Source organism: Leucoraja erinacea, chromosome 20 (assembly GCF_028641065.1).
Source record: "Leucoraja erinacea ecotype New England chromosome 20, Leri_hhj_1, whole genome shotgun sequence".
Classification (NCBI taxonomy): Eukaryota; Metazoa; Chordata; class Chondrichthyes; order Rajiformes; family Rajidae; genus Leucoraja; species Leucoraja erinaceus.
Window position 1 is genome coordinate 11,203,372 of NC_073396.1, and position 26,494 is coordinate 11,229,865.

Sequence of the window (26,494 nt, forward strand, 5' to 3'; positions counted from 1 at the left end):
TAGCCCACTTACCCCGCTCAAGAACTCGCTATAATTCTGGATAACAATCTTCACTGTCAAACATTCCATACGTTTTAGTGTCATTTTCACTAATACGGGACGGAGACGAACGTTGAGATGCACCGATGATGTCGCCAACCTTCAAGGTGATAAAAGTTTGCTCAACTTACGATTGAGTACCATAAAAAGATAAAATACAATAATAGACGTAGGGAACACAGAGTGGTTGTGTACTTGTTTATTTTGCTTGTTTGCCCTAGAACAAATGTACATCTATGTAATAGATCTGAAGAAGGGTCTCGACCCGAAACATTACCCATTCTTTCTCTCCAGAGATGCTGCCTGTCCCGCTGCGTTACCCCAGTATTTTATGTCTATCTTGCATCTATGGAATGTCACCTTGGGATATATACCATAAAACTGCGGCTTGTGAATTACTTTTGTTTAAATGCATAGACACTTGCAAAAAATGCAACGTCCAAATCGCATACAGCAAATTCTCACAAACAGTAACGTGGCAAAGGATCCCGTGATTTGAGCCAAAACATGAATTTACAACTGAAAATAATTTCCAACCTGCTGTGTCCAGATTACCCCATCATTAGATTGTTCTTCAAAGGGAAGCCTTTGAGCCATCCAGTCAGTGCAATTTGACGATTATGCTGGAGAGAGGATGTGTCTTATTTGTGGCAGGGGCAGGCAGTCGTTCACAGCAAGTTGCAGCATAACTGCGTGGAGTGGTGGGAGAGGAGAGGGTATGTGGTTCTTTAGGTCCCGGCCTTTAGGTCGCCAATTATGTTTGGCTGGGGTCACCGCATGGTGTTTTTTCTTTCAATGCTGCGCTGCTGATCGCTGTTTCTGACTGAACAACAACATTGCATGGCCAAGAGAAGTCCTGCAATCGGGGATGGAAGAGTTCCGAGTTGCACGTTTGTAACCAGTGCTGTTGCTTTCCTTCCAAGTGTACCCACAGGGACCGATACGGGTCGCACCACAAACATGACAACTGGCTTTTATTCACTTTAAGAACGCAACGTTGTATCCGTCCACTCCCGCCAAGGCACGTTGTGTCCAGCTGCGGTTTATAATGGTTCAGGCACAGTTACCGCATCGACACTCGGTGGTAATCTAGACGCCTCCCTCAAACTTTATTACTCCAGTAATATATTATTTTTAATCCAATTCTGTTTCAAATTTGAATGAATTTTATGAAGCTAGACAGGATAGTCCATCAATGTTTAACCATGATACAATGCTAGCAACCTGAAATGTTATCTCTGTCCCCGACTCCACGCTGCTACCTCCCGCGCTGAACATCTCCTGCGTTCCTTGTCTTTTTAATTTCGGATTCCCATCATCTGCAGTTTCAGCTTTTGAAAGTTCACTTCTTTGCACTTCACTTTTTGTCCCTGCTCTATCCTGAGCCTTTTATTTCACGTCTGTGAAAGTGGAAATAAACAACCCTGTTAAAAAATACTGACCACTCATGATGAGAATAAAGTCACTTTAATTCTCCCGTAAATAGGGTGGGGGGGGGGGGGGGGGGTTATTAACAGTTCTACAACAACCACACAATTTTCTGAATTACATAATTCCTGTGTCCAGACTCTGACCATCCAGTTACTGCTCACAGCGAATCGTTCCGATCCCCAGGATCCCCCCGCTGCTGATTGTCGCTTCGGATTTGAGATGTAATCAATGCAGGCATTTCATCACTCACTGAGAAACAAGGAATATTATTTTAGTTGTGACTCTGGTACAGAGCTGAAATCTTCTGCGCCAATCTCTCTCATAAGCCCCTTTACCAACACACTCCTCTCAATGTAAAAACAAAACTCCTTGTTGCCCCCACAATTCTCCAATCCTCACACCCAAAATTCCCTGGCATTAAGCAGTTCTTCAACTGAACAGCAAAGGGAGAATGTGAAATGTGAAGCAAATTCTTCAATAAATAATTAAAAATATTAAAAAGAGGTCTCAAAATAAGGGGTTGGACACCTGAAACAGGTGAGAAGAATTTTCTTTCATCAAGGCTGGCGAATCCCTGGACCTTTCTAACAAAGAGCTCAATTGCTCAGTATATTCAACCAGCTTTCAAGTAATATGCAGCTTCAGATATCACCTACAGCTATTTCCTGTAACCCTGACAGACACAGCATGCAAAATTGAAATGGACAGTGATTGGGTTGTGCCCGGCTAAAGGGCTGTCAGAGATGCATCCATTATAAGCAACTTCTAACTGGTGGCTGTGGGGTGGATCAATGGGCTCAAGTATTGAGATATTATCTTTTATTTATCCAAGTACATTTATATTAAGGGAATGTTCAGGAAATTGGTGCTGAACTGAAGGTTCAGCCACAGTATTATTAAAAGATGGACGAGGTACGAGAGGCTGAACAGCTTTTCTAATATGTTCTGATGATGGCCAGAATGAACAGCTCATGCAGAAGAAAAGCCAGATTAAACAGGGAATTGGGTATCAGACATAATGGGCCAATAACTTACACATTTCCCCTCAGCCATGCTCTCTATCCTCAGGCAACAGGAAATCCCAAGACCTGATTTCTTGACCCAAATCAGATCACACTGTCAGCATCAGGGAGGCACTCTGGATCTCACTCAATGAGTACTGTCCTTTGGGCCTGTAAGGAAGGAGTGACTTGCAATGAGCAAGAAATACTGACCAGGCAAGATCGTGGAAATGTTATGGCGTGCCAGGATATCCTTCAACATTTGTACCTCTTCTGAGAGTTTATTCCGCTCCTAAAATGGGACAAAGGAACAAATTCAAGAAACTGAATTAAAAGAGTTGCATTAAATTGATTTCACAGTCTGAGTTTTTTTTTAAAGCAAGTAACTAAGAAAATTGACATCAAGGCAGCTACCATGGTTTACATGGACTCTAACAGGGCTTTTTTAAAGGTCCTGCAGTGTTAACTTGTCCAGAAGGTTGAGCCACAAGGAATTTAAATTATATGTTCACAAACGGAATCCAAAATTGGCTTGGTGATAGGAGATAGAGGATAATGGTCTGGAAGTCTGTAGCAAGTGGTGTATTGCAAGGATTGGTGCAGGAACCTTTGTTGTTTGTTACACGATTTGTATGAGAACGTAGGTCATCTTAGTTTGCTGAGGACACAAAAAGTATTGAAGTCTAGATGGTGAAGGAGGTTGCCTAAGGATACTGAGAAACAGATCAACTGAAAAGTTGGGTGGAGCAGTTGCAGATGGAATTTAATCCAGGCAAGTGTAAATGGCAGAGACCTCAGAAGTATTGATGTACAGAGCAATGTTCAAGTGTAAGTTCACATTTCCCTGAATTGGTGTCACAGAGCAGATAGGTATTTCACGTGCTCTCCTCCATAGACCAAGGCATTGAGTGGTAAGGAAATCTAAAATTTGAGGAGACAGGTGAGAAATTTTAAATGAGATCTGAGGGAAAAGAGGGTGATGGTTATATGAAATAAACCAACAGGAAGTGGTGGAGATGGATACTATTAATGTTTTAAAGGCATTTGCACAGGTACAGAGGAGTGGTATGTTCCATCTGAAATGTGGGAGATCAGAGAGAAATTAAGTGTTCCTGACACCTACACTTTCATGAAGTGTGACCAAATGCAGTTCTTCTTAAACTGCAAGAGAGGAGCTGCAGATCACTTCACAGCTATGTGACATGCTGAGTATATACAGGATTGTTTATTTATCCGTGGAACCTTATGTTTCCAAAATATATTATCAAATGCTGGTATAAAATTGAAAGAGATGGTTCCTGAGGCACTACAGAGAACAATGCAGCTATGAAATATGGACTGAAGAAAAACCCGTTCTTCATTCTGCCCACTACCCAACAAGCAATCTATGGGAGTCAAATCTCAAACAGAATCAATCAATTAGAAGTTGCTTTAAGTCAACACTCCTCCAAATCAACTCTCCCCTTAACACCATGTTCCATATTCCCACACCAAATCACACGATCCCCTAATACCCTACCTCGTTGCACCGACTTAGTGTCTCTTCTTGCGAGTGATTTTGTTCCTTGGTTTCTATTTTCTCTTGACCAGTTTTCAAGTAACCCGCATCTTCAAATATTGCTTGAAGCAATTTCCTGTAACCCTGAAATACACAACACATAAATGGACCTAGATAGTGATTAGCACGGCATCCCAAGTAATCACCCATCAACAGTGCACTGTGAGAGAATACTCAGATTAGAGCTGGTGGCGCTGGAGAGGAGCAATGTGATTCAGGACAGCTGGAGTTTCCCTTCACTTGACTGGTTGATCCTAGCTGTGACGTTATAAACGTCAGAGTGGACAGAGCAAGTAGAGTCACTACCTCGTGGGCTCAGACACCCAAGTTTAATCCTGACCTGAGGAGCTGTCTGTGAGGACTGTGACAGTGTGAGCTTCCTCCTATTTCCTCCCACATACAAAAATGTGGCTTGACAGGTTACTGTTAATTGCGTTCATTGTCTTGAATAGTGGAATCGGCAGGGAATTGGAGGCAAATTTTGAAAATTAAGTAGGATTAGTGTAAATGGAATGTTGAGGGTCGGCATGCAGTCTGTGGACTGAATGGACCATTTCCTTGTTGCATGTCTTTGATGGTGTGGCAAGTCAGTTGATTTTCTTGCCTTTTCCTCCAGCACACCCCATAACTTTCATTCATGCGCGTTCAACAGGCAAGTCTATTGACATCATAATTTCCTTTCACCACAGTTGTAAAGGTCTGCACCTTGTCTAATCCATTCTGATTCACACATCATTGCTCTTATCCCTTTCTGCAGCCTTACTTTTTCTAACCAAGAAAAAGCTCTCCTTATCCAGGTTTTCAGATTCAAAAGGAGCACTTAGATCAGTTTAAAGATACAGTGTGGAAATAGGCTCTTCAGCACACCAAGTCCACACCGACCAATGATCACCCATACACTAGCTCTATCCTACACACTAGGAACAATTTCAAGAAGTCAATTAACCTGCAAAGCTACATGTCTTTGGAATGTGGGAGCACCCGGAGGAAACCCACGTGGTCACAGGGAGAACTTACAAACTTCAGACAGACGTCACCGTAGTCAGCATTAGGGTCTGGATCTCCGGCGCTCTGCGGCAGCAACTCAACCGTTGCGCCATTGTACGCAATTATCTTTTTATCCTCTAAAATTTCCAATACCTGTACCTCCAAAATAATGAGATTTTCCCTCTATTTACCCTTTAGAATTACAAAGAGACGGTTCTCTCTAACAGGTGTAGATTGCGGTCTCTATTGTCATAGTACATTTCCATTTCGAGTAGATACAACTCCTGTCCTTTTACCTCCTTTCTCATTGTCATCCTCCTCCTCAATTTTTCTCAGTGAAGCACTGATTTACTTCTATGTTCAAGATAATATGTTTATTGAGAACACCACAAGCAGGTTAGGTATTTAAGAAGGAACTGCAAATGCTGGAAAATCAAAAGAAGACAAAAGTGCTGGAGAAACTCAGCGGGTGCAGCAGCATCTATGGAGCGAAGGAAATAAAATTTCCTTCGCTCCATAGATGTTGCTGCACCCGCTGAGATTCTCCAGCACTTTTGTCTACCTAAGCAGATTAGGTAACTGCTTTGTGAAACACAGGGGTAACCCGAGCTTCCAGTTACTTGTTCTTTCAATTGTGTCTCATTCCAACTGTCCTCAACTCTACCATCCAAATCTTAATGCAAGTTCAAGCAAAAACACATCTTCCAGCAAAGCATACTACAACAGGACATGTTCAATTTCAAATAATCATATTTTATTTGCGATTTCCAGCATTCAATCCATCAGCCTCTGGTAGTCACAATTGTTCTGAATACACAGTTCCTCCAGACTGACCCTGTTCCTTTACATGTCTATTGCCATCTTTTCTTGCTTTATATCATCATTCCTTTCGTCATTGAATCTTTCCTGCTTCCCATTTTTCACATAACCTTTGTAGTTGCCTCTCTTGACCTGACTTGACTTGGTTTGAAGTAGGGCCCCCATTCGAAACATCACCTGTCCATTTTCTCCAGTTATGCTGCCTGACCCGCTGAGTTACTCCAGCATTTTGTGTTTATCTTTGGTATAAACCAGCATCTGCAGTTCCTTATTATTATATTATCTTTTGACCCCTTTCTCAGTATTTTAAAAACTCAACTTTCCCAGTGCTTATCAAACCTCCAACACCCAAAATAATTTAGATTTTTGTTAGACTTCTTGACGACTTCTTACAAGCATATGGTGCAACACAAAACGTAGAAATTATTTGTTTCAGGATTAGGTGAATGGTGGTCAAGAATAATAAATAACTATCTCTCCTTCATTCTTCTTCTTTTCTCTCTTCTTTCTCTTTTCTTTTTCTCACTTTTCGGTATCACACACCTCTCTATTTCTTTTATTTTCTATTCTCTTTCTGTCTTCTTTTTACTGTTTTAAAAAAAAAAAAAGAAGCTGTACATGAAATGTAACATGTCAATATATACTAGGTATCTACGGTACCATACTATTGTACTTCTAATAATTAAAAAAATACTTTTAGATTTCAACGATTTTTGCTTTCTATTGGCATGATTAAATATTGGATGAAGTGTGCTTGCGACCATGTCTAGATATTCTGGTCCCATAAATGGGATTTTAGATTTCCAGCTTCCATGCCACTGTTCTCTAGCAATACTGATAATTATTCAGTGTTTAACTCCTTCATTCCCTTACCCTTAAACCAGATATCACAGGAGTTGTCCTTTTAATCTCATTATTAGTTTGCATCCATTCACACTGAGCCCCAGCTGAACACAACGTACTTGCTGAGTAATGAGGCCATCATAATGTGATTGTTCAGCCATGTCCCATCTCTTCTGCAGCTCCTCCTTCAGATTAGGGTAAACTATGGAAATAAACAAATCTTAGCAGGTGTGTGGCTGTCTTCCCCATTCCAACACTCACCACACACAATTTCACTCACATTCCGCCACTCCAGAGCACCCCATCAAAACGCCACCTCCTCATCACAACAGAGTCCCTTCAATGCGTCATCCCATCTTCAAACCTTTTACGTTCCCCCAAATATGTCAGCCTCTCATCCTCTCTGACAAAATACACCCATCTCACGTCCAGACCCTGGCTGGATAGATGGAAGCATGTTATAATTCTCAAGTGTGGGAAGGCATCATTCAGTTGCGCTGCAGACCCTATTCCAGGAGGGAGTGATAACGTCACTTTACTTGAAGTCATCCTCAGCTCTCTCATGTTCTGAGGAATGACTTCCTTACTCACCCAGCAGTGATTGGGGATGGCAGACTAATGGTGTTTCGAAGGTGAGCCAGTAGATGCAAGTGTTGGGCTCAGAAACATGAGCCAGTTTGTGGCTGGTTCCACATGTGAAAATGACCTGTGAATGAGAGTGAAGAGTTTCATTTGGTAGAGCAGAGGAGTGCCAGAGTTATTAACGTTACATTGCCCGAGGAACCCAGGGTCTGACCAGACTAACCGTGAGAGACTAACCACCTTGTGAGGCAAACCAACACCCCCTGCTAATGGCCGAGTGCATTGTCGCAGAGCCCATGTTGTTTTCTCGCTGTTAGCTTATCTGACACTGGGTAGCAGGAATGAGGGTTTTGGAAATATTGGTTTCCGCCTCCCTATTCCCTCAACTTGCACATCAATGAGCCTTGAAGTAGCGTCAGTTCACATTCAGTACACTGAGCAAAGGAATAGGGAACACTTACCTTGGTCTGTCTGTTCTTGCTGGCACAGGAATCTCCCTCTTTCATCCACATTCCCACAAAGGTGTTGTTTTCAATCTCCCATTCCTGCCATATTCTACAGAATAAAAGACAGTCAGATACCCATTTATTTTCCCTTAATCCTGATTCATCCACGTTCATGCCCCACCTTAAATGTAACTGCACGACGATTTACCCAATTTCGATCCACATCCCAACTCCACTCACCACCTGCTCTAATGGGGATAAACTAAAGTAACAGGTAACATTCTGACATCAGTTCAATCAGGGGACTCTACCGCTGCCTTACAGCGTCGGACACCCGGGTTTGATCCCGACTACGGCTGCTGTCTGTACGGAGCTTGTACGTTCTCACCGTGATCGTATGGGTTTTCTCTGAGATCCCTCCGTTCCTTCCCACACTCCAAAGACGTACAGGTATGTATGTTAATTGGCTTGGCATAAGTGTAAATTGTCCCTGGTGTGTGTGAACGATAGCGTTATTGTGTGGGTCGGTGCGGACTCGGTGGGCCAAAGGGCCTGTTTCTGTGCTGTATCTCTGAACTAAACTTCATAAGTTTTAACTTTCTATTGCATTCACTCTCTGCCATTTTGAAGCAGGAGAAATGTTTTGACAATATTTCCATTCTTAAAGGATAATCATGAGAGCTTTTTTGATTTGGTGATTTTGTGGATCACATTCAGGGTAAAACTAATTGGAATAAAGCTGGACTCCTGCCAGAAAATGACTTGAGATTCACAAAATATACTCAATGTTCTTCAGGACTCCTGCTTCAGCCATTTCTTTCTATCTCTCTCCCCTTTGGCTCCACCATTAAGGACATACCCAAGGATCCCACTGTACGCATTCCAGCGAAATGACTGCTCATGCTGTGTAATGTTGTGGAAAGGGCAGAATTCGTATTTGTACCTGCAGGAAACAAGACGTTAGCATGAAATATCACAGATGAATCAGTAAGAGTCCACTATGACCACTGTGCTGGCTCTTTGGTAGAGCTGTTTGATCAGTCTCAATCCCTTGCTCTTTACCCACAGTCCTGCTACATTTTCCCCATGAATTACTCAATTCTGTGGCAAAAGCACCAGTGAAAATGTAGTGGATTTCCAAAGCTGTTTAAGAAAGTGCCAAACACGGCCATTGAATCAGATTAGAGAAAAAGGTTAAATGTAGAGTCAGGAAGCGAAAAGCAGCTATACTAAAAAAAAAAAAATCCTATTAGCGGAAAGCGATTGCCGTTTATTGTGGGAGAAAATTAATAGCAGGGTCCCAAAAGGATTATTTCTGGGATTACTGTGAATTACAATTTATTAGCGATTTAGAAATTGTTTTTAATCTAAATTTGCCATTCATACTAAATTGATGGATGGGGTCTGTATATTAATAATTTTGGAAAATTAATTTTAATCCAAGTGCATCAGTGGATTTTGATAAGAAAAGAAACTGGTCACTGAATGCCTGGAAAATAATGCTAAGCTGTATAGAGAAACATGGATCTAGGAATATAATACATGAAGAGTTGTGACATAGATCAAGGTAGTCATAATAAAATTGAAAAGTAGAGATATTATGTCAAACTAATTGCTGATTCTGGCACACCCACTTACCTGCTAGGGTCTGAGTTCCTGCACCTTCTTGAAACTCACCTGCTTCCCATTAAACATATTCCCCCAGGTGCTCTTTAAGATTACAAGGTTAATTAGAAAAATGTATTGAGCTAGTGAGTAATATCTAAAAAATGTTTTAATTAAAACCAACATTCAACGCCAACGCCATCACAGGAGCTGCCAGAGCGAAGTTGTAGACAACGACGAACTGCCTTAGGGGCTCCGACTCCGGATTTTCTTGAGGTTTACTCCTGGAGCCTTTTCCACGACTGGATATGGCCACAAGGCAGTGGAGGTTTTAAATCAGAGTTTTCCCTCTCCTAGATGGACTGCCTTCCCAGACTGATGAGACCCATTTTCCTGAGACTCGTGGGGGCGGGAGCGTCTACCTTCCCGTGCAGGTCTATAGCACCTGCCCACTGCCCAAAAGTAGTATTTTAATTTAAATTATTAAAAGACTCAAGAAACATAAAAAGACAAATGAAACTTTTTTTACATCCATATTTCTGAATCGAGAATCCTTGTTCACTAGATTACAATCACATAACACGTCAAACTGGGTTAGGATCATGTCGACGAATCCCCAACATGACTGGGTTTGGCCAACGGACACCATGTAGAAATAAAAAAATTAAATCTATCACAATTTCGTGAGTTCATAAATTCTAGGAGCAGAATTACGCCATTTGGCCCATCAAGTCTACTCTGCTATTCAATCGTGGCTGATCTATCTCTGCCTCTCAATCCACATCAGCCGGTCTCCTCTCTATCCACAAGTCCACCTCCGCAGTTTTGGGGACAGAGCCTTCTCCAGGGCAGCTCCCAGGCTCTGGAACTCCCTCCCCCAACTGATCCGCAATTCCGTGTCCCGCACCATCTTCCAGTCCCGCCTCAAGACCCATCTCTTCACCTCAAGTCAATTCAAGTCAAGTTTATTTGTCATATACACATACGAGATGTGCAGTGAAATGAAAGTGGCAATGCTCGCGGACTTTTGTGCAAAAGACAAACAACAAGACAACCAAACAAATTATAAACACAATCATAACACACATATTCTTTTACACAATAAATAATAGAAGGAAAAACGTTCTGTAGAGTTAGTCCCTGGTGAGATAGGTGTTTACAGTCCGAATTGCCTCTGGGAAGAAACTCCTTCTCAACCTCTCCGTTCTCACTGCATGGCAACGGAGGCGTTTGCCTGACCATAGCGGCTGGAACAGTCCGTTGCAGGGGTGGAAGAGGTCTCTCATGATTTTGTTTGCTCTGGAGTTGCACCTCCTGTTGTATAGTTCCTGCAGGGCGGTGAGTGAAGTTCTCATAGTGCGTTCGGCCGAACGCACTACTCTCTGCAGAGCCTTCTTGTCCTTGGCAGAGCAATTCCCAAACCAGATGGTAATGTTCCCGGACAAGATGCTTTCCACCGCCGCTGCGTAGAAGCACTGTAGGATCCTTGGAGACACTCTGAATTTCCTCAATTGCCTGAGGTGGTAAAGGCGCTGCCTTGCCTTACTCACCAGTGCTGAGGCGTGTGATGACCATGTCATATCCTCAGAGATGTGGACTCCCAGATATTTAAAACTGTTCACCCTATCCACGGGATCCCCATTTATACTCAATGCAGTGTACGTCCTCGGATGATGTGCCCTCCTAAAGTCCATGATCACCTCTGCCTATCCTTAGCCCCGCGTCCCCCTCCCTTTTCATCTGTGCTTGAATTGCCTCATATTGTGTTTTGAATTGAATTCTCTTTAATTTGTGTACTAGTCATGTCTCTACTATTTATTTCATTCCCCTTACATGTTTTTCCTCTACTTGCTAAAATTTTGTAAGGTGACTCCTGAAAGGCGCCCATAAATAAAATGTATTATTATTATTATTATTATTCTCCTCATAACCCCTGACAATCAAGAATCTGTCAATCTTCAGCTTAGAAAAATCCATTGACGGCCTCCACAGCCATCTGTGGCAATGAATTCCACAGATTCAACACTCTCTGACCAAAGAAATTCCTTCTTATCTTTCTAAAATCTTTCTGGTCCTAGACGCTCCCACTAATGGAAACATCCTCTCCAAATTCACTCTATCCAGGCCCGGATTTCCCAGACTTAGTGGGGCTGTGCAAGTCTGGGTTTGTACTTCAGCAATATATCAGCATTTCCCTTCAGAACTGCCAGCCACAGACAGTTTTATTTGATCCATTGTGTCAGAATGGAGGTATAGGAGTGGATGCAAAATAAAAGATTTACAAAGTTGTTTCTACAACTATCGGTCCGTAGCCAAAATGAAAGGCTGAATGTATACAATTTCCCTTTGAAATTGTAGATTTCATGAGCACTGTTTATCTTTGTACAAAATGCTAGAAAAATGCACCATCCATCTAACTGGGATGTTATCGTTACTGCAGTCAATAAAATTTCTACTCACGAAGCCTCAATCATACTGAAGCATTTCCCAGCAAGTTTGTGCAGATGTGGGGGGCCTGAAAGAAATAAAAAAACACTTAACAATGTACATTATATATTGGTAATTATCAGCCCCATTTGTGGGCAGAGTCACTTGATCAATAGATCTCATGTGAGGAGTAGCATGGGGAGAAGGCGGTGTGGTAAAAAGGAGAGATCACAGTAAGAAGAGTGCCAAGGGGGATTTAGCCAGGGGAAAGTGGACGTGGAAAATATAACTGATGGGTGATGGTAGAGAGCAAGTGCTGGCAGGAAAGAATGAAGGGCTAAAATCCTATTATCCATTACCTGAAATGGCAGCAGGACTTATTTTTGGTTGAAGCCGGGTTACTTGGGAGAGGAAAGGATTATTCAACCTGAAATACATATAACCACATTTTATTGATTGTTTGAGGTGGGGAATTAGTGCTGATAAATCATGCATTTCAATTTTTTTCCTCCATATCTGTGGGGTAATTTCAGAGAAGGCCTCAATTCCAGATGGTACTCGATCCTGTCTTGACGTGTGTAGGAAAGAACTGCAGATGCTGGTTTTAATCAAAGATAGACATAAAATGCTGGAGTACTGTAACTGAGCATGACAGGCAGCATCTCTGGAGAGAAGGAATAGAAACATAGAAAATCGGTGCAGGAGTAGGCCATTCGACCCTTCGAGCCTGCACCGCCATTCAATATGATCATGGCTGATCATCCAACTCAGTATCCTGTACCTGCCTTCTCTCCATACCCCCGATCCCTTTAGCCACAAGGGCCATATCTAACTCCCTCTTACATATAGCCAATGAACTGGCCTCAACTACCTTATGTGGCAGAGAATCCAGAGATTCACCACTCTCTGTGTGAAAAATGTTTTCCTCATCTCGGTCCTAAAAGATTTCCCCCTTATCCTTAAACTGTGACCCCTTGTTCTGGACTTCCCCAACATCGGGAGCAATCTTCCTGCATCTAGCCTGTCCAACCTCTTAAGAATTTTATGGGTGACATTTCAGGTCGAGTCCCTTCTTCAGAAGAAGTCTGAAGGGTCTCGACCCGAAATGTCAGGCTCTGCAATTTGTATATATTATATACCTACAAACAGCAATGTTTTCACAAATACATCATAATTTTAAGTACTGTATTACATTTACAGGACATTGGGAAGAACGGTTTAAACAGTGTCATGGGACATTTATATCTGAGGTGCAAAACATGCTTTTGGCTTACAGTTCCCCAGTACAGATTCACATTGGAGTATCAGTCCGGATTTGGCCCAAGGCCTTTGGAGTAGGATTTGACCCACAATCATTGGCTTGAGAAGTAACTAAACCAATAAAAATAGCGAAATAAATAGTTATTCATCACTGCCTGATCTGGGAAGATCCCCACCACTCTGACCCTCCAAGGAGAACGATTTTTTGCATTTATTTACCCGTAGGTGTTGGGCTCTTCTACAATTTTCATTTTAGTAGCCGAGATGCCAAGAACTGCAGAAGGGAAAGAAAATGAAATCTATTAATATCAGAGTTCAAGTCCAGAAGCACTGGAAGCGGCTTGTTGTCGGATGGTATTAAAAGCTGCGGACAAAAAGTGTGGGAAGGAACAGTGGAGCCCAGGAACAGTGGAGCCCAGGAACAGTGGAGCCCAGGAACAGTGGAGCCCAGGAACAGTGGAGCCCAGGTGAGTGTGTCAGAGTGACCGGGCCGGGGCTGGGATGGGATTTGATGGGATGTCGGTCGCTGCATCCAACTGTGATGTCGGGTACATTGAGTGGTCAGCAACCCGTTCCGGCCATTGACTAGGAGCAAACCTAACCTTGGACTGACCAAGACCTGGGCCAGGGCCGGACAAACAGCTATGATGTCCCTCGCCCCAAATATCCGCATCGGGGGATGTGTTGGTCGGGGGATGTGACAGCCTGGGCCGGGGAGACGAGAACGGAGACTCACAGTGCGCCCGAGGAGGCGGGTGGGAGAGGACTGACAGCAAAGATTATAGAGCCGAGCCCCCAGAAGGTGGGTTCAGTGCAGCCAGAGGAGAGAGTTGGGAGACTCGGTGTAGCCAGAGGAGGGGAGACAGTGCAGCGAAGGGAGGGGGGAGTGGGGGGGGACTCACAGTGCAGCCAGAGGAGACACAGGCCGCCCATCGCCATAACAACGGCCAGGCCGCGGTTCCGGGCACCGCGCCGGAAGTGCCGCGATCCTGGGTAAAAGCGAACACTTCCACGGGCAAAATTTCCACGAGCCGCTGGTCGACAGGTAACAGCGAGTAGAAGATGCCGGGGGGACCGGGGCGGCCCACGGCGAGCACTCGATGTGTCAGTGGCGAACGGAGGCGCCTGGTCGCCGATAATATGGGCGGGTGGGAGTGGAGTAGAGGGGAGGGAGGGCTCGCCGGCTCCAGGCTCAAGTTCAAGCAGCCAGAGCAAGGGGAGCTTTAATTTGGCGTTGCTGTGGTAAAACTTTCCCCACGGCTGCAAATCGGCCAAGTAAAGGTAGACGGTCACGGAGCGAGGAGTGTGGTTGCTGCAGGGCCCTGAGAGACACCAGCAATCCCTGTTATTCCAGGCGTACACTGCCCCTGCCCTCCCTATCCCCCAACTCCATCTCCTTTACATTGACGACTGCATCGGTGCTACCTCCTGCTCCCATGCTGAACTCGCGGACTTCATCAACTTCATTACCAATTTCCTTCCTGCACTAAAAATTCACTTGAACCATCTCCGACATCTCCCTTCTGTTTCGTGATCTCACCGTCTCCATCACAGGAGATAGACTATTGCCGGTCGTCTATTATAAATCTACTGACTCCCACAGTTATCAAGACAACACTTATTCCCACCCTGCCTCCTGCAAAGATTCTATCCCCTACTCCCAGTTCCTCTGTCTATGCCACATCTGCTCCCAAGATGAGGTGTTCCAAACGAGGACATCCTCGTTCTTTAGGGAACCAGGGTTCCCCTCCCCCAATATAGATGAATCACTCAGACCAACTCCTCGGTATCCCGTAGTTCCACATTTGCTCCCCCTCCCCCCAATCACAACAGGGACACGAGTCCCCCATGTCCTCACCATTCACACCATCAGCCGTCGCATACAGCACATATGCCTCCGATATTTTTGCCACCTCTTGCAAGATCCCACCACCAGCCACATCTTCCCATCTCCACCCCGTTACCCAGAGACCATTCCCCACGCAACTCCCTGGTTAACTCATCCCTTCCCATCCAACACAAATTGGAGGAACAGCATCTCAAATTTAGCATGAGCAGCTTACAATCCAGCGGAATTAATATTGATTTGTCTAACTTCGTATCCCTTGCATTCCCCCCCTCTCTCTCTCTCTCTCTCTCTCTCTCTCTCTCATTCCCTCCCCCACTCTAGTTCTCCGAACAGTTTCATTGTCCTCTGGATTAATTTTACTGATTGTATGCCTCGTAGTCCCCTCCCCCTCAGCCAACAATGAACCATGCTACACCATTGTCTGCTTTGATCTAATTTTCACACCTTTCCCTTCCATATCTCTAGTCTCCCTCTTCCCTGACTCTCAATCTGAAGAAGGGTTTCATCCCGAAACATCACCCTTTCCTTCTCTCCAGAGATGCTGCCTGACTCGCTGTGTTACAACGCAGGGCAACGTGGGCAGCAGGGCCCTGAGACACCCAAAGGATCATTGCAGTGGTCGTGATGTGCCTTTGGAGTTCTCGACTCGACACGAACAGCATAGATAGAATAGGCAGTGAGACCTTTTTCTTTTAGCAGTGAGGTTTATAACAACCTTAAGGTAAAGGGTATGGGATTTAAAGAAAATTTAAGGAAGATTTTTGTTTTCACCCAGAGATGGCTGAAATTTGAAATTCACTGCCTGGGGTATTGGTAGGGGTAATTACTCTAACTTTTAAGAAGTATTTAGAAGAGTGTTTGTAGTACCATTGCATTGAAGGTTATGGGCCAAGTGCTGGAAAATGGGAATAGTATTGATAATTCATTGCCAACATGGACACAGGGTGAACAGCCTGCTTCTGTATTGTGTGACTCTACATTTAAGTAAGATAAATATATTTTTAGAAATTAAGAGAACAATAGGACACAGTGTTAGTGCACAAAGAGATACAGATGTAATTTTATCCATGATGTTACATGTGCCTAATTTCTGCTATTATTTATTGTGTTTTATTTCATGAAATCTTGAGTCAGTTGCCATCGATTGAACTGTCAACACCTTCAATTCCATTGCTGGCATTCTTGTTCAGATGGGGAGGAAGAAACAGTTTCAGAAGAAGGAGCGTGCTGGTCCAAAATGGAAAGATGCCCATCATAGAGAGAAGCGCCAATCCTTTGAGACATTTGGAGAGGATCTTCATGATGCTCTGCAAGGTGTGTTACTAATGTCCTAACTTTAGTTTAGTTTTGGTTTAGAGATACAGCATGGAAACAGGCCCTTCGGCCACCGAGTCCACACCGATCAACGATCCCCACACACTGACACTATCCTACACACTAGGGCTAATTTGCAATTATACCAAGCCAATTGACCTACAAACCTGTACGTATTTGGAGGGTCAGAGAAAACTGGAGATCCCAGAGAAAACCCACACAGCTCACGGGGAGAATGTACAAACTCTGTACCGACAGTACCCATAGTCAGGATTGAACCTGTGTCTCTGACGCTGTAAGGCAACAACTGCTGTGTCACTGTAAGTATCAAAACTTGGTTGGGGATACTGTTGTCCTTTTAGCCCTTTGCATCTTGTGTGTGAGTGAGGATGATAATGCAGCGTTCTAGCTTCTGCATTGCGTGACTCTACATTGAAGTAGAGTCCCTAATTGCCCCTACCAATACCTCAGGCAGTGAATCTTCCTTCAATTTTCAATTGATTGCACTGATAAACGTGTTATAGTGAAGAGTAGTTTATTTTCTGCATCCTTTCTTAGTAAAACATCAGGCTGAATAGTCAACCCCACTCTGCTTTGATTTTCAAATGTATCCTTTGTTGATAATGGTGGCAACGCATGTGTTAATTTTGTGTGTGTCTGGTGTTTGGTCTTTGACCCGCGGGTGTGGTTGATTTTCAGCTGTTGGAGATGGGCCATCTGAGGATGTAACGTGCCCCAAATTCCAATTTCCGTGCCCGCTGGCCATGTGGGAACTTGGACATTGTGATCCAAAAAGATGCACAGGCAGGAAACTTGTTCGCAAAGGGTTTGTCCGCAATATGCGCATCAACGAGAGATTCAATGGAATCATTCTCACTCCTTTAGGAACAAAATACGTTTCCCCATCTGACAGGTAAATGAAACAAATGTTTAATAATATAGGATTGGTTAACAAAATGTTTGTGCGAATTGTAATTCCATTCAGACTGCTTATCCATTGAAGGTCAATCAGTGCAGTGGTCATTGGGCAATGCTGCAGTCTGAATGGAATTACAATTCGCTTCTTGTGATTGTATTGTTTTACCATGTCAAGTCTTGAGCGGTTAATTTGGGTAGAGCAGTGGCATAGGGCATTTCTCCTCTGGCCCTGCTGCAAAAGTCTGCGAGTTTTGCCTGCTGTACAACTTGTAAATGGTAGTGGAATTAAATCTTGCGAGTCCTGATTCCCTTTTGTCAGACCACGGCTCGCTGGGATTATTCCATTGATGATGTATGAAGTGTGAATATTGAAACATAGGAGTTGGTCATCTGACCTTTTTGAGACGGCGCTGTTGAGTATCTTCATGACTGACCCTATCTCTTTATCACATTCCTGCACTCTCTCCATATCTCTCTGCCCTTTGTGCCTATAGCTCTTATATCCACCTGAAGCTGTAACTTTGTTTTTCCCCCCTCCACAGATATTTCCTGAATGTCTGCTTTTCAGAGTTCCAGTTCGTGTAATATTTTACTTTTGAATTCCATTTGAGTTGGTCCTCAATGCTGGCACAGTTTAGTTCAATTACAAATGAAGACCCTCAATCTGCCCTTTCTACCCCTCCAGAGAGATCGTGGAGCAACGAGGTGTGGCGGTCATTGATTGTTCCTGGGCTAAATTAGCGGACACCCCGTTCTCAAAGATGAAGGGCAGACATCCCCGGCTGTTGCCCCACCTCGTTGCTGCTAATCCAGTCAATTATGGGCGACCCTGCAAGCTTTCCTGTGTTGAGGCATTTGCTGCCACATTCGCCATTGTGGGTAAGTTGGAGGAACAGTCTGGACCAAGTTTGAGATACGTCCTTTCTGCAGATGCAATCTGCTCCCTCTAGACTGATCCAAGTTGTGTTTGTGTACAGATAGGATGAAGTGCTCAGGAGGCAGGTAGAAAGAAGTACAGATGATGGAGGAATGTGGGTAGAATATTGAAGCAGGGCATAATGTGTGGGAATGAAGGCACCTGGGTGTGGAGGAAATGGCTGGTGGTGTTTTCGAAAGTAAATGGAAAGTTGTGGGACACAGTAACTGGAGGTTGAACAAGGGGTCCTGGTATGGGAGTGGGCGAATATAAGAGTTGGTACATTACGGGAATATGAAGATGGGTCTAGGACACTGAAATTTGTGGGAAGATTGATCTGTCTTTGTCACGATGTTTGGTTCTTGCAGGTTTTCCAGAACTGGCTGAGATTCTACTGGAGAAATTCAAATGGGGGAAAACGTTCTTGAAACTGAACCAAGAAGCACTGGAGAAGTATAGTGCATGTCAGAATGAGGCAGAGGTCCATCAAGCTGAGGAGGAGTGGCTTTCTGCAGAGCAAGAGCCAGAAGAACTGGAAGGTAAAAATTCTTCCTTTCTCTACTTTATGTAGGTGCAGCCTCTGTGGACCTGAGTATTGACAGAACATACAAGCTTGGTCATGCTTCTGCAGTTTCTTCTAGATAGTGACCATCAACTGTGCTCCCTCCCTTGGGGCACCAGTGAAACCTAGTGAGAGTTTGCACCTTCAAGAGAAAGTTGAGTGAATGTAAAGTAACTGGAAAATATATTCCATTATTAAAACAGTTTATCTTTTGCAGATCCATTTGATGTCGATTCAGGAAAAGAGTTCTGTAATCTTAATAAGCCGCACCTTGGAAGGTAAGGGCAAAGCATGCACACACATTCTTAGTTGTCATATTTTGACAGGTTTGATGTTGGGGAAGCTAAACCATGTTTCACGTCTACCTACGGAAACTCTTAGCCCTTCAATACCACCAACGTGTCTTGATAGTACCCTGGGTTGTAATACCTTAGTATCCTGTTGCACCTAAGTGCCTTTATTGTTTACAAAGTAAATTAGAGCAGCTTTAATGTAAGACAATACATCCTGGTGTTTAATTACTGATGGGAGAGAAGCAATTCTAGCTTTCTGGTTGAAGAGAGGTGGATGGTACCAAGGAAAAAATTCCATTGTGCGGGGCAGAGTGACTAATGACATCAGCATTAGGTCTCATGTATTTATGGACACAAAAATGCTGGAGAAACTCAGCGGGTGCAGCAGCATCTATGGAGCGAAGGAGATAGGCAACGTTGCCTATCTCCTTCGCTCCATAGATGCTGCTGCACCCGCTGAGTTTCTCCAGCATTATTGTGTACCTTCGATTTTCCAGCATCTGCAGTTCCTTCTTAAACACTCATGTATTTATTGTCATGCACAGGTAGCAGCATTGCAGGCACGTAGACTTGGACAACACACAGAAATAGAGATTGTATATAAATTATCCAAGACAGCGAGAAGTAAAAAGGTTGCACAAAAAAACAAGAGATTATTACAAAAGCAAAATTAGGAAACAACCCCATGGTAGTCCATAGTGCTCTATTACTGAGGTAGAATTAGAGTTTTTTGCAGGTCAGTTCAGGTTCCTGGTCACTGAGAAGATGTTACCGATACTCACTGATCGAGGTCTGCCATGATAAAGTCAAGGATCCAGTTGCAAAGGGAGGTATGGAGGCCAGGTCCTGGAGCTTGGTGATGAGTTTGGAGAGGATGAGCATATTGAACATTGAGCTGTAATCAATCATTGTGTCTGTGTCCCTATTATCCAGATGGCCAAAAGCAGAGTGGAGAGCCAGTGAAATAGCATCTGCTGTAGATCTAGGCAAATTGAAGTGGATCCAAGTCATTTGTGAGGCAGACGTTTATTTGCGGCATAACCAAACTCTAAGCTCTTCATTATGATACATGTACGTGCCACGGGTCAGTGGCTATTAAGGCAGTTAACTTGCATTTATTGGGTACCAGTGTGAGAGGCCTTTTTAAACGAGGTGGGAACCTCAGACACCAGAAGCAGAGGTTGAAGATGGTCCTCGAACACTCCAGTCAGTTGGTCTACACAGGTCTTTAGCACTCGGGACGATATGTCGCCTGGGCCAGACATTTTGTGTGGATTCACCCCCAATGAATGATGTTCTGAAGTTGGCCTCAGAGACTGAGCGCAAGGTTGTTGGTGGCTTGTGTAGGTGCTTTATCATTCTCCATTTCAATGCATAAAAACTATTTGACTCAATTAGAAGTGATGCCATTTATGCTACTTGGTTTTACCTTGTAGAAAATAATAACTTTCAAGCCCTGCCTCAACCGTTGAGTGTTCGTGTGTGATTCACGCTTGGTCTAGTATTGTCTCATTATGCTCACAACCTCCTTAAGAGGTCCTTACTGGACGCCTTGTATGACTCTGGATCCCCAGTTCAAAATGGCACAGATCTAGCCTTCAGCAGATTATAAATGTCCTGGTTCATCCAGGGTTTCTGCTTGGGGAAGAATTTTATCAATTCTATCCAAATGCTTCTGTCCTACCTGCACTGTTATTGATAGTATCCCTTGAGAATCTATCCTTGGACTCTACTTGTTTCTCTGCTTCTGAATCTCGAGAGGGCCATGTGGATGCAAATAGTACTTGACCTTGTGTCTAGTCAAAGGAACTTGTTTCCAGAAATGGGAGTGACTTCCCAAGGCAATACTGAGTGCTATGTGAAGGCCCCTGTTAATTTTTAATCCCATAGGAATTGAGTTGAGTTTAGCTTCCGAGGTACACCTGTTAACCAGTCAGTGGAAAGATAATGCATGATTACAATCGAGCCATCCACAGTGTACAGATACAATTGAGAAAACTTTGCTTCATTCCCTTACGTCTTTCCCTTAATGTCATTTAAGAGCTGTAGAGATTGAAGAAGGAAGCGATGAAGATTCTGGGGAAGAAGACAAAGATAGTAAACCAGATGAAGGAAATGAAGCAGAGGTTTGCAGTGAACATGAAGAGCAAACTGGCTGCAGTGAGGAGGAGCAACTTGCTGGAAAGACGATGGGTATTGTGGAAAGCTGAGGGTGAATATAATGGTGAAGAACTCTGCAAGAGTTGACTGGAGGCTTCCTCCCTATTTAGCCAACTTCTTAAAAAAGAACTTTTCCAAATCTGTTCCAAATAGTTATTTATAACTGATAGCTGGGTTCTATATAGAGCACTGCTTTTTTGGTCAAATAAAAGAGCTTGCAGTTTTACAATATCTGACACAATGCAACAAATAATAAGCCCATTTGGCCCCTCAAACCTAATCTACTGATCACCGAGTTTACAGTGATCTGCTTTTCTTTTAAAGCTCTTTTTCTTTTTGCATTTATGGGTTCCAAATTTCTATCATGGGTGCAGATGTATTTCCGAGTACAGTCTTGAATAACCTTGGCCCAATTTGTAGCCATGTTTTAAAGCTCAAATCACCCTTTAACTATCTGAATTCCAGAGAATACGTACCTAGTTTCTGTAATTTTTCTCTGATTTAGAACTTAGTCCTGGTACATTCACCCTGCTCTTGCTCCACAACAGAATTTTATGCAAATACATGGTACACTGGATTTCACACATCACTCCAAATATGATTTATCTAGGGCTTAGTAAAGCTGTAGGATAACTTTATCTCCCTGTATCCCAAGGATTAAGACCTGCATGTCATGGGTTGTTTTCATTAACTTCTGTAGCTGTTATTTTAACACAGGATATTAAGACACAGTTTTCATGCACCCATAACAATCTACAGACCTCTAGTATTTCTAGCCATTTATATAATACTGCGTTATTTTTTGGGGGATCCAAATCAGCGGCCTTCTATACTGGGATGCAGTTGTTCATTCACTTTATTGATACTTCATTATAATTTAATGCTGCCTTCAACACTACTTTCGATGCTGTCTGTATCTCGGCAAACCTGAACATTTGGTGGCTTATCCCATTAATGAGGTGAATGGCTGTGGTCCAAACATACATGTTGAGAGTCAATTTGCTATGAACATTTGAGATAGAAAGAGACTATTCAGCTCATCATGTGTATTGTGATAAAAAAAAAACAAAAAGCATCATAATGTCTCCTTTCATTGTGTTGTCTGAGGTCTGTAGTGTAGCAGTCAAAGGTTAAAAACCATCAAGGCTAAAGAAGAGTCCGATCCGAAAGATCATTCAAACGGAGATGTTCCTGACCCGCTGAAGTTACTCCAACACTTTATGTCCTTTTGTGTAAACCAGCATCTGCAGTTCTTCGTTACTACTTACAAACAACCATGCAGCGACAAAGAGTGGACAGTATCTCAGGTTGAATAAACATTTGGAGGTTGTCTCATACAAGAGTGCAATTGTTCATGAAGTTCTCTTGAGGATGCTTAACACATATACAAGGAGATCTTAACTTAATGAAAGAGTAAATATATGGCTATTGATTAATTAACTGCCCAATTGTAAATTAGAACTGTTTTGGGAAGTCATCATTGGCAATTAAACAGTGAAATAAACAGAACTATAGATTAAGACAATGATGCTGCAATGTAACATTCCCATCGTGAAGTTGCCGAGCTGTGCAGGAACTCAAGATCCCAGAGGACTATCAAGTTAAAAACAAGAAGACAGCGGTCATCTAGTTGCAGAGAGTTAAGAAACAATGCCTCTTCGATGAACCATCTTCCGTGGCATTCAGGACCTCAACAACTGGCAGAATAGTTGGTTGTTATTATGATGATGAGATATCTAAAATAGACACAGATATTGATATGGTTTAATCTCAGAGATCACAAGGAGCTGAAGGGTCTTGAAAGCAGGATTTATCTCCTAGATCCTAGAATGACAGAACGGGATTGCAGTGAGAATCTGGAACGAACACTCAGAAAAGAGGACCCTTGGATGTATGATTTGGAGAACAAGGTTGACTGAGACTGATGCTTTGTTGGGCTGAATGTTATGCACGCATTGGAGTGTTTATACTTTACATTTGCAATGGAGAGTTTGAATAAAGCTAATTATATTTTTACCATTTGTGAATGGTGTATTTCTAATGCATGTTTGGCACAAATTGCTTACAGGTTGTGGCTCTTCAAACAGTACCCGGACGTGGCGTCGAAGGACGAGAAGCCGAAGCAAAGAAGTCGAAGCCAAATAGCCGAATGGAAACTAAGCCGAAACGCCAATGAACCGAAAGGGCGTGACGCCTAAAAGCCAACTAACCAAAAGGCTGCATGGCCTAAAAGCAAACTCACCGAATGGCCGCTCTGCCAAAACGCCACCTAACCGAAAGGCTGCGTCACCTACAAGCCGACGAACCGAATGCCACTCTGCTGAAAAGTCAAATAATGGACATGATGTCGCTGGGGGGGGCGGAACTTGTCAGCGATTGTTCCAGACCCCCGCGTCCATCACATCACTGGCCGGTGGAGACGGGTGGTGGGGGTCATTTTCCCCACACAAGCCATTATTTGACTTTTCGGCAGAGCGGCATTCGGTTAGTTGGCTTGTAGGCGACGCAACCTTTCGGTTAGGTGGCGTTTAAACAGAGTGGCCATTCGGTGAGTTTGCTTTTAGGCCACGCAGCCTTTCGGTTAGTTGGCTTTTAGGCGTCACGCCCCTTTGGTTCGTTGGCGTTTCATTTCGTATGCTTTCGGTTATTTGGCGTTACGGCTTTGTTTCCATTTGGCTATTTGGCTTCGACTTCTTTGCTTCGGCTTCTCGTCCTTCGACGCCACGTCCGTACACGCTTCAAACAGCCTCGTGAATTTTTAATGTTATTGTGATTTTTGCTTTTCCAGCCTTTTCAAACTGTTCCAGTCCTCCACTGCCCTCTGAAAAAAATGTAATGGGAAGTAATCTCTCCGATTTAGTTTTAGATTTATCAATAATTGTATACACCCCAATTAAATCTTTATTTGCCCCCCCCTTTCTAATGTATTATAAGTTGAGGGTGTTTTATTGTCATATATAAAAGCATTTTTTTGTGACGACCAACTGCAAGTAATTTTTTGTCATCTGTAAATTTCTCTATCATTCGTCACCCATTGCCAAACCCTCAACCAGTATCAATATTCAATCATCCCTGTCATTAATGTATATACTACAGACAGCAAGCAATCTGGGGCTCTGATCCCAGTGGAAATGCACTGAAAATGTTCTTCTAGCTGAAAAAAAACAATCCCTCAACCTTAGCCATTACATGCTGGCAAATTTGATTTCAATTTGTCACACTCTCTTGCACTCCCTTGTGCTTTATATTTTTGACCAGCTTGTCTTGTGGTTTCAAAAGCCACACAGAAATGTGTACAGGCTACACCAAAGTATCTGAGCTCTAACAAAGTGTGTTTGACCTGAAACCTTAACCGTTGTTTCTCTTTCCACAGATGCTGCTGACATGCTGTGTGTTTTTAGCATTTTCTGTTTTGATTCAGATTTCCAGCCTCTGCAGGTTCTTGACTTTTATAAGCATTAATAGTCTGTTATCCTTCCAACAGCCTTCATCCTTATCATCGCACGTGGAGTTTACATTGTTCTCATTTTTAGAAGCAATTTCTGTAAATTTTCTTGCTCTACCTTACTTGGTTATCCTTTACTTTGTGCGTTATCAGTTAAACCAACCCCATTCTGATGGCAAAAACTATTACCACAACTTTTTTTGTTTTGGAGTGCCTCCAAATCTTCTCTAGTTCAGAGTCAGATAGATTAAAAATCTAACTTGAATGTCCATTCACGTTAATTTCGCTGGTCACAATAATTTGCTCAGTTCTTTAACCCAGGTAATTTGCAATTATAGATGGGACTTTGTGCGTGTTGAATTAGTTGGGAATGTAATCACTAGCTGTGATTCAGACAAATGTAGCCAGTCAGCTCACAATAAAATGAAGCAATTAAATTATATGATGTTGGTAAATGTGGACTGGTGTGGAGAAGCACTGTGCTACACCTATAGTCAACGCACTTTTAACAACGTGAAAGCAGAGGTAGGACTTGGCTTAAAATCACACCAGGACAAAAACAACTTTCATTTGAATAATTCTTTTAAACATTTACAAAATTACAATTACAAAAATCTGACAATTTTGGACCAACTTATCACAATTTTTCAACATTTCTCTGCAATCGACAGAAGTCACTGAATTTCATTAAAAAAAAAACACACTTAACATTGATTTTGTATTCTATAGGAATAAATTGGAGTTACATCACCCTAATGGCTGCTTACACAGTGGTAAGAAGCTTCAGATTGTATTCAAAACTGCAAGAGATTAGATACTAGTACATTATCTTCACAATGACGACAGTGAGATGCTATAGCAGTGGATAAATACTGCATTTCCTTCCCACCCCCCACCTTGGCACTGGATCAGTTTTGTTCCCGACTACACTGGATTCCTATCACTGCCATACCATTGGATCACCTCCACAGCAATGGATCAATATTATCCCAACTGCACTCGATCATTCCTGTGCAATGGATCATAATTTCCCTGTATGATTCTGGAGCAATATCACTGTCCTCTTGTCCGTGCACCTCGACAATATTGCTTCACGTGGCACTGGGTCAAATTGTCTTTTGCCCCCCCCGTTTGGGCGAGATGTTGAGGATGTCTGAAACAATTTCAATGTCACATTTACAAACCATGACTCCAACACTTGATGCATTTTGGAGCGTCTGAATCTTATACTCTTAAAATTAGCTTGTTTTACTCTGGAGACACTTCCATCTCCTTCATCATCTTGACAAAGTCCTGTGCTTCTCTATCACCAGGGCGTCCTTCCAGTATCTTAACGATTGGCTTCATCACTGCAAAAAAAAGAACTGTCTTTAAAATCAAATAGAGTGCGTCTATCACAGAAGTAGCCGGGAAACCAAATAGCTAGGAATCCCAACAGCTCAATGCTTTTAGCAGTACGGGGTTTGTCTTGGTTCATGTTCTTGGTACAGACAAGTAGGACATTAGTAAGGAACACATAATACACAGGAACAATCTTTACCAGTTACCAGTACTCGGCAAGGCCACCAGCATAATCAAGGACATATCATCTTCTCCCCTCTCCCATCAGGAAAGTGGTACAGAAGTGTGAAGACGTATACCTCCAGATTCAGGAACAGTTTCTTCCCAGCTATCATCAGGCAACTAAATCACCCTTTCAACAACTAAAGAGCGGTCCTGACCGACCATCTACCTCATCGGAGAGCCTCAGACTATCTTTGATTGGGCTTTATCCTGCACTTTATCCTGTATCAGTACATTGTGGACGGCTCTATTGTAATTACGGATGGATTTCTGCTGATCAGGAAAGCACATAACAAAAATCTGTAAAAACACTGTACCTCGGTACACGTGACAATAAGCTAATCTTAAATGTTGATTGGACCACCTAGAGCATTCATTCTACCACCATCACACCACACCTAGTCAACTGATCTACAGTCACCTGGAAGGATACAGGCAGCAAACAAATTGGAATATTGCCACCTGCAAATTGCCCT

General features: G+C 43.0%; 3 protein-coding genes across 6 annotated transcripts in view; 1 reads left to right on the forward strand and 2 right to left on the reverse strand.

Annotated features, from left to right (window-relative positions):
* Positions 1-253: 253 nt before the first annotated feature.
* Positions 254-14,032, reverse strand: gnptg (N-acetylglucosamine-1-phosphate transferase subunit gamma). 3 transcript variants are annotated; one of them, XM_055651257.1, is made up of 12 exons: positions 13,901-14,032; positions 13,218-13,272; positions 12,098-12,165; positions 11,772-11,826; positions 8,566-8,649; positions 7,722-7,815; positions 7,270-7,384; positions 6,798-6,880; positions 3,991-4,113; positions 2,685-2,763; positions 1,589-1,719; positions 254-1,439 (listed from the first exon to the last, which is right to left on the reverse strand). In XM_055651257.1, exons 1-11 carry the CDS (start codon positions 13,935-13,937, stop codon positions 1,628-1,630), a joined length of 885 nt encoding a protein of 294 aa, XP_055507232.1. In that variant the 5' UTR covers positions 13,938-14,032; the 3' UTR covers positions 254-1,439; positions 1,589-1,627. The 3 variants fall into 3 exon arrangements, with proteins under 3 accessions (XP_055507232.1, XP_055507231.1, XP_055507233.1); XM_055651256.1 differs by lacking the exon at positions 254-1,439 and having other exon boundaries at positions 1,490-1,719; XM_055651258.1 differs by lacking the exons at positions 254-1,439; positions 13,901-14,032 and adding an exon at positions 13,770-13,788 and having other exon boundaries at positions 1,490-1,719.
* Positions 13,916-23,026, forward strand: tsr3 (TSR3 ribosome maturation factor). Of its 2 annotated transcripts, none has more exons than XM_055651254.1 (7): positions 13,916-14,043; positions 15,982-16,161; positions 16,861-17,074; positions 17,765-17,958; positions 18,364-18,534; positions 18,775-18,835; positions 20,892-23,026. In XM_055651254.1, exons 2-7 carry the CDS (start codon positions 16,038-16,040, stop codon positions 21,058-21,060), a joined length of 933 nt encoding a protein of 310 aa, XP_055507229.1. In that variant the 5' UTR covers positions 13,916-14,043; positions 15,982-16,037; the 3' UTR covers positions 21,061-23,026. The 2 variants fall into 2 exon arrangements, with proteins under 2 accessions (XP_055507229.1, XP_055507230.1); XM_055651255.1 differs by having other exon boundaries at positions 13,961-14,043; positions 15,978-16,161.
* A 2,552-nt stretch (positions 23,027-25,578) lies between these two features.
* The window catches only part of baiap3 (BAI1 associated protein 3), a 70,707-nt gene continuing 69,791 nt past the window's right edge, over positions 25,579-26,494 (reverse strand). Inside the window, exon 33 of the mRNA XM_055651241.1 lies at positions 25,579-25,804. Coding sequence (XP_055507216.1) covers positions 25,704-25,804 — 101 coding nt within the window. The 3' untranslated portion in view covers positions 25,579-25,703. The remainder of the gene's footprint in view (positions 25,805-26,494) is intronic.